The sequence below is a fragment of the Trichoplusia ni genome, chromosome 10 (assembly GCF_003590095.1).
Source record: "Trichoplusia ni isolate ovarian cell line Hi5 chromosome 10, tn1, whole genome shotgun sequence".
NCBI lineage: Eukaryota > Metazoa > Arthropoda > Insecta > Lepidoptera > Noctuidae > Trichoplusia > Trichoplusia ni.
The window spans coordinates 580,616-596,803 of record NC_039487.1 but is presented as its reverse complement, the minus strand read 5'-3'; the positions used below and the strand labels follow the sequence as shown (position 1 = coordinate 596,803).

At 33.6% G+C, this 16,188-nt stretch overlaps 2 protein-coding genes across 2 annotated transcripts in view; one reads left to right on the top strand and one right to left on the bottom strand.

Moving 5' to 3' along the window:
- The window catches only part of LOC113497970 (tyrosine-protein phosphatase 69D), a 28,254-nt gene extending 18,522 nt beyond the window's left edge, over positions 1 to 9,732 (bottom strand). The window contains exons 1-2 of the mRNA XM_026877826.1: positions 9,212 to 9,732; positions 258 to 399 (exon numbers count right to left, since the gene is read on the bottom strand). Of these exons, the coding sequence (XP_026733627.1) occupies positions 258 to 399; positions 9,212 to 9,296 (227 nt within the window). The 5' untranslated portion in view covers positions 9,297 to 9,732. The remainder of the gene's footprint in view (positions 1 to 257; positions 400 to 9,211) is intronic.
- Positions 9,733 to 10,543: 811 nt separating this feature from the next.
- Positions 10,544 to 16,188, top strand: part of LOC113498263 — a 37,611-nt gene continuing 31,966 nt past the window's right edge. Inside the window, exon 1 of the mRNA XM_026878212.1 lies at positions 10,544 to 10,836. Coding sequence (XP_026734013.1) covers positions 10,737 to 10,836 — 100 coding nt within the window. The 5' untranslated portion in view covers positions 10,544 to 10,736. The remainder of the gene's footprint in view (positions 10,837 to 16,188) is intronic.

Below are 16,188 nucleotides of genomic sequence, written 5' to 3'. Positions count from 1 at the left end.
TCTAATGCTAGGGATTTTGTTACTTTACTGTATCATAATATCACATTAGATGATTTTGATTAATTAAGAGAAACGATACCTGAAACCACTTGGGTTTCAGTTGCAGTATTCACTTGTATCTGATAATATATGTTGTAAAATCTTAAATCCAAGAGACCTCTAGAAAAAGATTTATCAAGTTTAGACTAGCGGTTTTGGCGTGAAAACGTACTAAACGATCTTGGAAAGTTCTGCTTCCACAATATAAGCGTGTTTACCTGTTGTTCAGTGGTAGAGGGTTTCCTTGGAACAGCCACGTGATTCTCGCCGTCTCAGGAGTGACGACGCAGCTGACGTTTGCAGTCTCGCCCACGTCGCCTTTCGATAAAGTTATATTCTTCACCGCGACTACATCTTGAGCTGTAACAAAACAAATTGTACTTTATATGTAAGGCCATAAAGTTCATTTTACAGTGTTTGGTAATGCTGTAGATTTTGCACTTATGCAAAGATAAAACAAAGTATTTTGTTCTTTGTAGATTCAGTTATAGAGTTCAATTTACAATATTTAGATATGATTAATCTGTCGCACTGATATTAAGCTGTTACAAGGCAATTTGTACTTTGTCAGTTACGCTTTAGACTTAAGTTTTAAGTGTCTAGATATCCGTATATATTTTGCACTGGTAGGTGCGTTTGAGATATGATAATCAAGTTAGGGTTAGCAAAAGCCTTCTTGAAAGTAGTTAGATGAAAGTATAAACACCGTTTATTAATGCTACTGTAAGGCCCTTCTTATATAAGGCAACTTTCTCCGATACCCGACGGACTTTGATTTGATCTCTAAATTACCTTTAACCATAGAGTTAACTGAAAGTTAGACATAAAATTAGCAAATACCTACTTTCAAATTAAAAAAAAATCTGCTGGGGAGTTCGTTCCCACAGCAAGAGTACTTAAGAAGGGATGAAGGATGAGCAAATCCTTGAGAAAGTGCTTCTTAATAGCCTAATTTGAATAAATGATTCTTGAATATTTAATTTAAATTTAATAATGTAACACGCCTCGTTAGAGACTAAAATCATCGGACACCGGTGGCATACGTAAATTAACGAAAAACCTTTTTTGAGCTTTGTAATAAAAGTTATATTTGAAAAAGCCTTCTTGTTAATAGTTAAGTAATAAATAAATATCTTTATTATTCTACAGCTGCGGTAACATAATTACATCACAACTCTCAAACGAATTTATATTTGTGCGTGTTTTGTGTCAATTTAAACGTTTCGAGGAAGTCTTTAAGATTAATTGTATCAGTCAGTGCACTCATTGATGGGTGTACAGTGCGCACAGTATTACAAATCGTAGAGTTCAAAATTACATCTATTTATTAGGTTTCAAGGTATAATTTGGGTCATATGCAAGGTATTATCAAATAAGAAAATATTTACTAAAAAAAAATGTGACAAGCAACTTATAAGAATTTCATTATTAAAATCATACATAAAACAAGGGGAAACAAAGAAAGAAGGCTTCATTCAATAACTTTATTGGAATGAAAAAAAAAAAAAATACAGTCGAATTGAGAACCTCCTCCTTTTTTTTGAAGTCGGTTAAAAATAACGTAAACATACTATAGATACGGTTGAATAGATCAATTTTTCGAAACATTGTGTAATACCCACATACACGTGTAATATTTAGAGTAATAATACATAATAATAATAATATATCCTGGGACATACCCACACCTAATACATTGTTAATACTGTATTGAATACAACCGATTGTAAGATTATAAGTAGAATACGTAATCCACATTGTTATTGAAAAAAGATAAACCTATATCTATAAGATATGAAGATAGAAAACATATGTTGTAAACAAACTGGTTTCGTAAATTAATATTATAAGAGTATATACTGAAGGTAAATATTAACACCGCTGGTTTATTAATGTATGATTGCGCGTTCATTTAAAAATCAGTTTTGCCTTCAAACTTTAGATACACAGTCCCTGTATGAAGGATTGCAACAGATTTCCATACACCGACACAAAAACGCGGATGACGTAGAACTGCGGTTTGGGTTTAGTTAGTAAGAGTCTGACACTATCCATTCCCTCCCCCGAAGGAACGGTTGTGCAGTGTCCATGAGAATTACCCTCAGCTTACCAAAAAAATGATACACTATCCTGCAAACCACAACCACTTAGTTTCTTTGCACATCAAGTTGTGTGGTCCATTATGGGATATTGGGAGTGCGTATTGAGTGAATTAAAGGTCTTCTACACTTGTCAGTTGACTGCACGGATAGCCGAGTGGTCACCATGCCAAATCGACTGTGCACCATGTGTCTCGGGTCCTATCCCGTATGTCAAGCCTGAGACACGTCGCGCATAATCTGTTAGGCGTTGTGACTTATACCACTCGGCTAACCGTGCAATCAGACTCGTTACGTATTGGTTTAGCTTTCCGCACGTGGATCCGTCTCCAGACTAAATCGTTATTTTACGGACACAAATAAGCTGAATAAGTGTGAGTAGGCCCTAAACCTCAGAGTATAGAATAGTACTTTACCTAAACCACCTAATAAACTCGCATATGTGTTGTTTATATCCTTCTTGTATGACATATACCCGGGGTTTTAGTACATAAGTACTAACATTTCATATTTGTTATTGACAGAGCTGATAAGATATAAACGTCATTATTGTACTACGCATTTGTGTTGAGATTCATGAATGAACGATAAAAATATATTTACGAGCGTTACGAATTCACAATATAAACATATATTATATGCTGTATTCGCTACATAGAGGTTTTTTTTAATCTTTATTTATATTCAAGGGGTTTTTATCCACACGGATACGTCAACCCCATTGTACCTTATACTAAATTTACTTACACGCTACTGAATAGGGAATCAGTGATAACATACTCGAACCAGAGCACATATTCGTTAAGTAATTTCTGAAACAGGATTTGACAAAATTTATGAGAAGACCAACATCCAAAATGTTTAATTTGAATTCCTTAATCAGTGATTCCCTTTCCCTTTTATTCTTGACACAGTCCATCAGCAAATGCTGCACGTCCTCAACTTTATTGCACATAGAGTTAGAACTAAGTATTTAGAAGAAATAATATCGTCAATTTCCAACTACCGATTACCACTATTGATTATTGTGGCCTAATGCTGGAGGATTTTTTAAAGAAAGTTTTTCTTTTATACAGAGACATATTATGCTGTGTACAGACAGACTACAGCTCCTCTAACTAAGTGACACATCGACAATCATTAACAATCCAATGTATGGACTGACAGCTGTCAGTCATTTTCATATTGGACTGGGCTGATGGTGGGCTCCCTTTTGAGTACTTGAAAATTGAAAATTGTTGTGCATAGGGTGTTTTTGGGAGGCGGTCAGGGCAGCCATCTAAACTCCTTAAAGATGCCCATAAATATACCGGGCATTAATTATATGTAATTATGTGTTGTTGGAAAAATACTTGAAATTATTTCAATAGGACGAAACGTAACTTTGTCTGATAATATTAATTCTAACCGAAAATTTTCGCTGCGTTACAATCAACTTGCCAAAGAATAGAAACAATAAAATATGCCCCAATTCCTATTTGAAAATCTTTCCAATGATAATGCATCTAACATAACATATTATACAATTATCGTCTTCATTGTTCTCGCTTTACCTTACAAATACGTAACACTACTACACTGTAGTTATAACACCGCTCCCGGTATACATTCGTAGTGTATCAGCGTATTCCCAAGCGCCGATCGATCAAATCTGTTGCAACGTGTTGCTTCTAGAAGCGTCCCGATGAATTTGGAAGTCACCTTCGGGATTCGGGATTAAAGCAATTTCGAAATCAAAGGCCGTGTCGTGAATTGCAAAAGCGTTGAAGGTTCACTAAAGTGTTTACACAGACATAAAGCGACAACTCTCTTTCACACATAGGTAGGTAGGTAGGTAAGTTCGAGCATAGGCACAGCATCGGTATCGGTATCTGGAGAGTCGAATACGACAAAATACAGTATTACATAACTTTCAGGATGATTCAGATGGAATAACACCCACTTCCTGTTTCTCTGCACCACCTCTTGGTTGACTGGTAGAGAATGCCTGTGGCATTAAGTCCGCCATTGTTTGTATAAGTATTAATAAATAAATAACATTAATCACGTTAAATATAGAGATGAATTTATTTAAAAACCAAATCCTTTTTATTGACCATAAAAGGGCATGGAAACCTCTGGTATCGTTATTTTTTTTGCCTTTATCTGGCTGACGAAATTTTATAGAAGTGCGACGATGTCATTAATGAAAATGGTTCGTACATGACTCTAGTAAAGTGCTAGTAAATGCTTAGTAGAACAGAGTCCTTCTTGTATAAAACTAGAAATAAATTTATACATACGGGACGTTCGCAAGCGTACTCTGAAGTTGTGATCGAAATGGATCTCGGGTATCCGCGAAAAAGGTTGTTTATTTTGCATTGCATAACCGACCGTACTATAAAAATTCCGCGCTCAACGTACTCCCAATATGAGAGACAAAAGTACGCTGAAACCAATTTCAAACTACAATATTGCTTTTTAGAAATTTGCGAAGCGTATTGGGTCATTATTTTTTTTACATGATCTGATCTAGATAGTTTTAAAACGGAACAAAAATGTAATTCATTATACAATGAGTTTCCGATGTAACAATCTTCTTTGTTTGAGCAATAGGTACATGATTCAGCAGAACAGTGAATCATAATGGTTAAATTTCTTGCCATCTTACTTTGGGTAAATTGTTACTATTTTCGCTATGTCCAGAGCAGTTGCTATGTGGTATGTAAAAAAGACAGCTGGTGTGTTGACCTTTATTATCGATTGACCCATTGGATTTTACTGGGAAGCTTCTAACAAACCAATGGGTCTTGTGAAGATATTATGAAGTACTAAAGTTATCGGTTTTGTACAGGTATTGGATTTCATAATCGACGTTACTGCTGAGTTTAATAAACGTTCTAAGTTTTTAGTATCTTGTAAATTGAGGTCTAATACTTATGAGGAGGAGAAAACCTAGCCCCTTTCATTTTATTTTTATAAAGCAATTTCAGTTCTAACAGTTTCTAATACCAAATGTTTGAAATAACTTCCGTAAACTGTCAACATCTGCGTTTTTGGCGACGACCCTTTTTTATGCATCCCTGTCATCCTTAGAGACGAACTCTTTTCTTATAATTGAATCTAGGTTGTAACTAACATAACAGAATAACATTTTCAATGCCTGAGGCGTAATAAATGCATACATAAGTCAGTTATAAAGGCATCGACAAGGTGAACTGGATGCAGTAAGGCTCTGTCTTGGATCCGATAAAATGATGGATATAGAAACAAACCAAATTAAAGTTTTTATTTCAAATAAGCCGTGTTCCAGTGTACTCCAGGGCACGGTTCCAAAATTTCGAGGAACCGGAAAGAAAGTCCAAGAGTTACATTATTACTTCTGTTATTTCTGATTTTTAAGAACAGCTGAAAGTAGCCAACTAGTATCAAATAACAAAATGATAAAAATTTCAAATAAAATGAGACATCATGGAAGAGAAAACATAACGATTAAGTATATTTTACTGAATCACAATTTCAATAAATCTTTATAAAAATCCTTGTTGAAATATTTAATGAGATTAATATATAACAGTAGTTTGACTCCCGGCTCCATCGTGTCGCCTACGATAAGGACTGGGATTTCCGAACACAGAAAGGGGGAACTAGAAAAATACGTAAAATAAATGTAATACCTACATGTGATAAATTGATAATACCCGTTTATTATTTATAAAATAGCTTTCTTGTTGAGTTGATGTCTGTTTTTGCTAAAAAGCATCCTTTTTATATTTTAATCCACCATTCAGGGTGTCACCTACCTCCCTTATCATTTTCATGTTTTTGCATGAAGATGTTACAAAACACAAATACAAACAATAACAAATCTTTCACCTTCACAACAATAGTTTCACATTTCATCAATATATTCTTTACACAAACAATGTTCACATAAATAGCAAACAAAAGTCTGAAGTCATTATGTCATGAAGCTAATTACTTAATACTGTCTAACAATGGTTTGTGACCCACACACAAAACAAATAAGATAAACATTCGTTGTAATTTACCCACAACTATCTATTTTTGGATTTCCCTTTTATCCTTGTTTTGTTAGGCATAAACAAAGTGGACATCATATAATAAAGAATATTTGGTTACCCATCACTACTTTCCATATAATATAATCAATACATTATACTGAGAATCATGTATGGTGATGTGTATGTGAGGGAATATAGGTGCACTATCAATTTTTTGCTGACATTCCATTGGATCAATAATTATAATTAATCAACAATATTCTTCTAGGATCTAAAATAGCATTTTAAAGTAATATTATGATGGTTTTGAAAGTGTGACCGAGCAATACATGGAGTAGAGTGACATCTCTCTTAAAAACCTGCACTAATATTACTAAAAGATGTGGCTGCAGGTGTATGATTTTTACCAGTTTTGCTTTCTGGCAAATGAAAGGCACAATCTAAGCGTACATAGAGGGGTAGAAGCTAATATAGTTTACAAACAAACAGCTTGAACTTGGCCACAAATACAACTTCACATGGCAAATACTATGAAACTGTGTTACATATAAGATTATAATTATGTAGGTATACTGTAAATACAGGTTAGGAAGTTTTAAAAAACACTCTTTTAGAAAAGATGTTATGAAGTGGAATAAAATAAATTATTTTGTAAGTCCTTACATATCCTTATCCTTACATATTATAAAACAAAGTCCCCCGCCGCGTCTGTCTGTCTGTCTGTTCGCGATAAACTAGAAAAGTACTGAACGGATTTTTATGCGGTTTTCAACGATTGATAGAGCAATTCTTGAGGAAGGTTTTAGTGTATAATAAGTTTAGGTTTTGTGTAAACTGACGATATTACAGCGATATTAGTTAAACATGTCGGAAAAAATTAAGCCATTCGAGAGCTTTCATCGAGAACGCTGCCAAAACCTTTCGAGTTACAACAAAACAATGTATGGTAAGTTTGTACCTCTTTAATAGATCTACAAAAAAGTCCGCGGTGGTATATGTCTATCTTCCAAGGATAACCCACAATAACCATTTTTATGTGTTTTCTTAATACAGTAAAATTATTGGTTACTTACGAACCTCTTTTTAACAATACAGTATTAATCCTTATCCAAATAAATAAGTTAGATATATTATGCATGTAATATAGAACAAAATTGCCTTTTACACTACGCCAAAAATGTTAATAGGTAATGAGTTATCGTAATATTAAAATCTCCGCGCGAGAAATTAAAAATCGATGAAACGTAGCGAAGATATCGTTGGCATCTATATACTAATTGTACTATATATATACTAATTACTATGTATATACTATGTATGTACTATGTATATACTAATTGTTTGTTTGAAAGCGCTAATCTCAGAAACTACTGCTTCAAATTGAAAAAATATTTTTGTGTTGAATATACCATTAATCGAGGGAGGTTTTAGGCTTTATGTATATCATCACGCTGCGACCAATAGGAGCGAAGAAAAAGTCATAACTTATATCTTCTAACCACGCAGACGAAGTCGCGGGCAACAGCTAGTTTCATATAATTTCATTTTAAATGTATTTTGCTTTGAGTTCTCTGGACTCAACTATCATATTTGACTACCCTGAGAAGAAATGTTCAAACAAATTTCAGGGGTGTTGTTTATCAGTGATGCTAGGATGCTAGGTACATAAAAATATTTATATTGTTTACACTAGTGGGCCTCAACAACAAGCCTGATCTGTATAAACTATCTATAAAGAAAAGACTCTTAAGTATTATGCAAATCAAACACAATTGATTATAAATAATTTTCCATTAATTTTTGTATGTTTAATAAGTACTTTGCCAGCAGTTACACATTTAGCTACAAATAATATATTATTTGTATAATGTGATACTACATATTATATGTAGCAAAACAATAATTCCCACAACCAAGGCAGGAGGATAGTTTTAAATATAACTGTAAAACAGTGGCTGCATTGTGGTAAATGATACTATTGTACACCATCAGTATGTTGTAATTAAACCACAGAGGGCAAGAAGGATGATCAAACTTCATCCTTCTCTTAATGCATAGAAGAATATTGTACATTGGTGGAGAGCAATGGTCAGATAATGACGATATAGATATCAAAGTTGGAATTCAGAAAGTAATCGCATTTCATGCTGTTAAGAACTCAATTTATATACAGTACCGGGTAAGTTTTGAACCTGATAAAGGATATATTCCTTATTATCAGGATGCAAGCTCTTTATTCTACTTTTTGTCTCTATAGCCAAGATTCATATAAATGTAGTCTTGGACAAATGAAAGAGTCAAATAAAACTAAATTAATAAAACATTCTCATAGATTGAAATGGCTAATTTAATATTCACTTTTTACTAGAACTTGTTTTGATAAATCAGTTTAGTCAGATCTGGATAAATAATGGCAAATTTCTTATATACAACTGAAAAGATAACTACTTTTGGGATACTTAGTTACACATCAAGTAAACATGATAATAGATGATTAGCAAGAGACTTGAGCATCGAGTTTAGTGCAATTCTTATTTGTTTACATATATTTACGTGTTTGTTTGTTAGTATATAATGGCCATAAAACTTATAAGCAATAAACAAACATTATCATGTCAGAATACTCATAATTATGATAAATACAATATTCAATCACATCAATCACTTATCTTTTATTTATAAACATTAATAATTATCCTGTTTCCTTCAGAGCCAAATGTATGATTTTGATAGTACGTGATTTGTTAAATCTCGGTAGAACCTAAATATCAACATACTTGTTAGCGATGTGTGTGCTTTAGTTCGGATCCTGCTCGAATATTAAACGTATTGTAAGTAAACATCATTTGCATAACTCTAACAAACAGGAATACATTCATTGCGAAGTTAAATAGCATCCGCTGGCAGTAAATTTTGAGGAAACACATCAATTGAAAAAAATGCGCGTAGAGCGACAAAAAATATTGTCTCGTTACATGTTTCCGAACGCCTAACGGTTGATATACACGTTCCATACTGAAATTCTTGAGCAGTTACGTTGAAAACAATCTAAAATTGATTATTACTCACCTAAAATTGGATACCATAGTCCCATACACAGAAAATATAGAACAAGTGCCGCGGGATACTTTCCGACCCTGCAACCCATTGTCATGGCGGAAGCACCACAGTATTACATACAATATGCGCGATTAGGCGGTATTAAAGTCATCGCACAATAGTTAGACCATTTTCTATTCACTTAAACAACGATAGCACTGATTATTTCTATAATTATCACGCAAAACTACAAAGCGGCTGACACCCAAAGCCGAACAAACAATCTTACTGGTTAGTGTTACCAGCTATACGTAATGTTGTGTTCCTGTCTATGGCATGTCCTATAAGGTTGGAGGCAGGTCATTGACGTATACAGATTAATTAATAATTAATCACATTTTAGAGATTCAACAAGCCGATAACTTAGAGATCAAAAACACAAATAACCAAAAATTGGTAGATGACTTCATGACTTGCTGCTACTTTTTTTTCACGAACACCCGCACGAAATGATTTCAAGATACATTGAAATTGTTTAAGCTATTATTTTATACATTTCAATAGAAAATTCTATCACACTTTATAACCTTGCGGCCAGGAAGGCAGAGGCGGTCGTCTTGAGCGTGCAAATGTAAGTTAAGCGCTCCGAAGGTACTAGCAAAACAAGTTACAAGATTACCATTTTTTTTTCTATACCTACGCTAAACGCCTGTATAATGATAGGCAACAACGTTAAGATTTATTTCTAAAAATGGACACAAACCATCCTAAAATTTAAAAAAAGCGCAATTGTTTAAAATAATTGCCTGTTTCCAAAAATCCTCTCAGATGAAATTCGATTTCATCATTCAGGAGACAAGGTATTATTAGAAAACCCACATAAAAGTACTCTGAATACCTGTTTTAAATATTATAAAGATAGTCGCGTAATTCATATATTTTATATTACAGTGCTATAGGCAAATTCCCTCTAAATAAAACAATTTAGCTGGCATCACTGTTTGAAAAATTAAGTATGATTGTTTATGACTTCAGTATCGGTATTTCTAATTTTCTTTTGCTGCTTTTAGACGTTAATTTTTACAAAGGATAGATCCTGTAATACATTCATTCAGTCACAAAATTGCGACGATACCATTTACTTTGTTTGTGATATTAGATTTATAAAATCTCTTTGTAGTTAAAATATATTACAAAAATTACTTATTGAAACTTTGATCATTTTTGTTGTAATTTTGAAATTATTATAATCTATCAACTATCCCCACAAAAAGTATTCAAGCATTTTAAAATACTTCTATATTTGCGAAAAAAAAAATCGCGTGGGTAAAAATTTAATGTATATATCTGGCAACATTAATTGTTTATTGACATGACGAATGACAGACGGCGGGGTCTTGTTCGATGGCAGCTCGATTGGTACAATTTAGACGAATTAAATGACTCGTTAACGAGATTATTTCCGCTCTTATCCGATAACGAAGTGAAAATGTGTTTTATAAATACTGTTTAAGCTATTTACGCACGCTACTTACGTGCGTATTGTGTTAGTAAGATGTATATTCATTACACCGTAGGAGCCATTTTTATTGTATTTATTTTGTGCGTTCATTGTGATAATGTAGCCAACGACAACGAAATCAAGGAGATTTACGGTGAGTTTGAAGCTTTGTTACTAATGTTTTAGTTTTTAATGACTGTTACAATATTTTTTTGTTGTTTGTCGGTATCACGCCTATGCCTGGGGTCTGGCTCTGACAGACCGCCCACGATCACTCCGTTAGTGATCAATGTGATCACTTGAATTCAAACTCTTTAAATAATGTTACTTTTCCAGTGTCTCTGTGTTTATAATTCCTGCTAAAACTTCCTGTTTGTTTGATAGTTTTGTTTTTTTATTTAGTATTGTCTGAGTCATACACACAGCTCACACTATGTCTAGATTTTTGATTCACTATTTATTATTTAAAAGTAAACAGCTAGCAGAGTGGCTGTCAGTCTATTCAAATAATAATTTTAGAGATTTCATGTTACTCTTATAAGAATTAGTAATTATGAAAAACTAATTAAACTCAGCACGTAAATAACAGCTTGGTTACTAGCTATAGGTTACAGGCCATATTTTACTACAGAAATAATAATATATTTTTATTATATCTTTATTCATGATTTGTTTAACACTCAGTGGTCAATTTTAAATAAGAGAGTTAATAATCAAAATGACATTATGAAATTATGTCTACAACATACATAGGTACAAATAAGTACTTTGTTTATACTCAAAAACAATATGGTTAATAACAAAAGCACTCCATTAAGGTTAATTTAACCTGATATCACAATCAAATAATCTGTTATAATAATGTTAAATGATCGTAAACTATTATGCCATATTTTTGGGCTGTGCTATGAAGACTTGGCCCTTTAAAAAGTTTGCATACTGGCAGCTGAGTTTTATTCAAAGATTATAAAAAAAATCACCAACATTTTATCTGTGATAAACTAAAAAAAATTGTTCTTTTAATATGTTATAAACTCATTGATTACAAAAGCTACAGTTTGAATAAATAAATGAATGAAATATAAAATGAAACAGAAAAATATTTGGGCATAACACACTCAAACTATTTAGACAAGCAACAACTCTACAGATACAAATATTTAGTAACCTCTGTATATCATAGTCAGTTAAGATGAACAGTTATAATGACCGCTTACAATGTAGTCCAGTTAACTTGTCAAGCTTTTACATGACTCATCTAATTGGTTCAGTTAAGTTATGTTGTGAGAAAACTTGATTATATCATGGTTAAGTTTTAACTTTACTTATTTTTGATGATGTTGAGTTTCCACATTATTTTAATGGATTAATTGTTATCTTGTTATCTGTTCTTAAATTTATATCCCTTTAAATGATAAGTCGCAAACTAAGGTAACTCCCATGATACCAATTCGAGATTTTTTTTTGTATATTGGCAAGTGTTTGTTAACACCCCACTGCAGGACACCGGCCTCTTCTCATATAGGAAGGGTTGAGGTTGGTCACACACATTTAAAATGGTGTATATTTCATAAACTGCACTAATTTGCACATGTGTGTTTTCTTCAATGTTAAATGAACACAAATTACACAAACATATTCACATTTAAAGTAACTAATGCTAATTAAGACATGTTTATTAATTAATTGTTAGTAAAAACTTGATTTTCCTTGTATTAACCATCTGTGTCAGTGTAATCTTAAGGAAAATAGTAAATTAACCTTAAGTGCATATTTAAGCAGTAGTATTATTAGATTTATCTTTATGTGTCTGTGTGTATATTGCCAATTTATGATTTTGGCAAGATGCATCCATCCTTTGCATTTTTTACCAAGATCTTTAAAATACGCATTTTCGAAACAAGTTAGTTATCCATGTATCTAAAGCTGAATTCTTTAGTTTTCATGGACAGTAACTCCCTTAAATTTTAATGTATAATAATACATCAAAGATCATAATATGTTTCTTTAAACTTCATCATGCATTGTAGAGATAGTAAGGTATGACAACAATGCCCCACCATGAACATAAAACATTGTAAATTACAAAAATATCGATGCTGAATGTGTAGAGAATAGAACTGTTGAAGGTTTATTCATATCTTCCTAGTTTATTTCGTTTATTGACCATCTCCTAAACTGAGCAAAATCGACGGAATTTTGGTACTGAATTTACACTTTACGTGAAATAGCTGTCCTTTGGTCCCATAAAAATTTCATCGAGTTTTGATCGTTTGTTTTTGTAGATACAATAATATTAATTCGGGGGCAGAAAAGAGATCCCTGTCTACGTTGTATATTTCACTGTCACGCTTCCACAACCATCAGAACATAACTTGAATTGAAGAATGGTAGACCCTTTAGAAATCGATCTTCAAAAACTGTTTTTGGTTTTGACTTGAATTTGATTTGGTCCTGAAATTAACAGAGAACCGAACCAAGAGCAAGTAACGATGTCATCAGCGTTTGCTGTCGATCCGACCACACTTCCAACTCATGCTTTCATACGCATTGGTAGTGTGCCGGGTTCCATTGTACCCATTCCTTCTCGGTCTATTGAAAGAGGTCAATTTACTCTATAGACCTCTTTTCTTTTTCAGTCTTCTAGGTGTCTTCCACCACGCCACTCTGTGCAGTTTGCCATTTAGTGCGCCTTCTTATGTACTTACATAACTGCAACGCTTACGTTAAGTCGAGGCGGTTGGCTTCCCAGAAGCACGCACTCACAATGTAATCCGTCTTCTTGCTATTACAATGAAAATATTTTGGAATTAAGAGATCGCGGCATTCTTGTATATTTTTTTCTTTCTACGACTGAAACGACCCCAAAACCAAGGACTTTATTCCTTGTATCGCGGTGAGTTACACAAATATTAAAGTCATTCTCAGAACAAGCATTCGCTGATCATTTAAATATTTGTCCTTTGCGGGGATAGAACCCGTGATACGTTGGCGTCACTACCTCACCACTCAGCTTTTCGAGTGTCGCATTGCACCCCTCCGACCGTCTACCTAGTAAGCATATACTGTAGTTAGTAGCTGTTTACAATTTACATATAAGTAAATGTGAATTGTAAACATACGTGCCAATAACATACTCGAAAATAAAAAAGTCTGATAGGTTTCCATTAGCAACTCATTGTTGATGGACCACATTTATGTTAAATAATTTGGGAGTAAATATCAATACAGTTTCAGCAAACCGCAAGCTGACAATATTGATGTATCAATAATTTTGCTTTTCACCATGTTTGGTTGCTGTGATGAAATAGCCTTTATATCAATGAGATAAAGTCTATTCTTCAGATTTGCTCTTTTCGATAGCCATAACGTCCACTCTAGGCATTGCTGTAAATTGAATAGGCAGTGAAACCACAACCATTATTTATTTCGTGTCGTAATAACATTTATTGGTGATCGGTTTCGGTATGGGCCGTGGTCTTACACGATTTTATGTTGTCGGCAGCAACAAGTCTTCATTCAATGGGTAATCTTTAAGTAACTTTAGTAATTGATCTATGTGCAGTTAATCTAAGGCGCTAAATCTCTATAGGAACTGGCAAAAAAAAAATACAAAGAAGAAAGAAGTCTAACTTGATAAAGGTTTTTTTCTCAAATCTTAGAATGATCACTATTTACCTATCTATCATTCAGAGTTAGTAATTTGGGACATAGCATATCCTATATGGTTTAATTTTATACAAGTTGGACATACAAAAAAACATGTTCTGCGCTCGAAATCAGCTCAAAACGAATCTATTTTCGCGGGAAATATGAAAATTAAACACGCCGAACACCTAAACGCAACAATTAAACATAGTTTTAGTATGACAATGTAACATTTGTACCATACGTATTGTACGTACAGTTCATCGGCGGTGCATGATTCCCGTATACCGTGCTCTGTGACTCACTCGCTAATGGATTTGACCTTACTCCGTGTGGCTCTGTGTTAAGGGGCCGGTGCTACTGACAGCGGGAAATTATACGCTACCGTCTCCTCTTGAGGTTTTAAAGATTATCTTTTTCTTATATAATACTCGTTTTTGCCAGCGATCTCGTCTGCGTTATAAGTAGGAGGTTGGATACATATCTTCAAATCGAATTTTGCATCAAGCTCTATACGGTGTGCAAATTTGATTGAAATCGGTTGAGTAGTTTAGGGAGTCCATCGCGTATAAACAGCGTGATGCGTAATTTATATGTATTAAGATGTTTTGGTATTTATTTATGGAAAATAGAGAGATGCGATATTTGTAAAACTGATAAGCACAGGTACTGCTAACAAAAGGTTTTGCAGATGACCTATAAAAGAAGAAATGCATTTTAAATGTTGAAAATACTTAGGAAAAATAATTATACTATATAAAATAAGTTATACGTCTACTGGAAAGTTTCCTATAAACTTTTCGTCAATTGACAAAGTTAAAGTTGATTTACATCGAAACGTTCGTGAAAAGTTGAGCTATCTTGGATCAATAATAATACATTTTAGCCTCTTTGTAATGCCATAAAGGAATGCCTTCGTCTTAAATATTTATGCGAGCAACACGCATCGTTCCACGTGTGTCTAAACGTAGCCTTAGGCGCGATTTTGAGGCAGTTTTTTTTTCTTATCTTGCGAATAGTATCTTTCTAAGAGCAAGCTGATTTTTTCTTTGCTTTTTTATCTTGTTCGGCACGTGTATTCGTTCTACAGTTTCAAAGGTGTGATAATTGAGGCGGCCTATTTTTTTTCGACAGATTTAATGTCTGTAAGACATTTTTTTGTTCTGGTTTCTATTTGAAGAAGTACATTTTTAACAGATTTGTAAAGATTAATATTCAATTAGTACGCGTCGTCAAAGGTGAAAATGATTATTAAACAGTATCACATACTACGCAATGTGTAATAACAAAACAATATGTATCTAGGGAATCGAATGTGAAATGTGAATCGTTGTAAGCGTTATTAATTATTACAAACACGCTTTGCCCTTAAGGTTGAAGTTCCAAAAAGTATTAAGCATTGTCTTGCATTAACCTTGCTTATTAAGGCAGTATGTACTTTGTAATTTTGGCGAGGAATGAATATTTTTCATCCATACATGTTGTACGTAACAGCCGTTGTACTGTCAACGTTAGGCACCAATCATCAGAGTGCATTTGAAGGAGAATCTTGATTGTTAAAGCACTCCTAAAGCCGTGTGTCAATGTACCTACTCGTCAAAGTAATTGGCCGCCGAAAATAAAGCCGGTTATGTGCGAGTCGGACTCGCGAAATTGGGGATTCCGTACAAATAGGCTAAAGGGAACTTGGTTATCGCCGCATCATCAGAAATATGTAATTTGTGGTAAGTTCAGTGTCTAATTATCACGATTTATGACGGACAGACAGTCGAGCCTTAGTACGGTTCCTTTTTTACCCTTTCGGTAAAGATTCCGAAAAAAAGACAAAAAAAAATGCTGTGTCCAGATTGTGCTATGT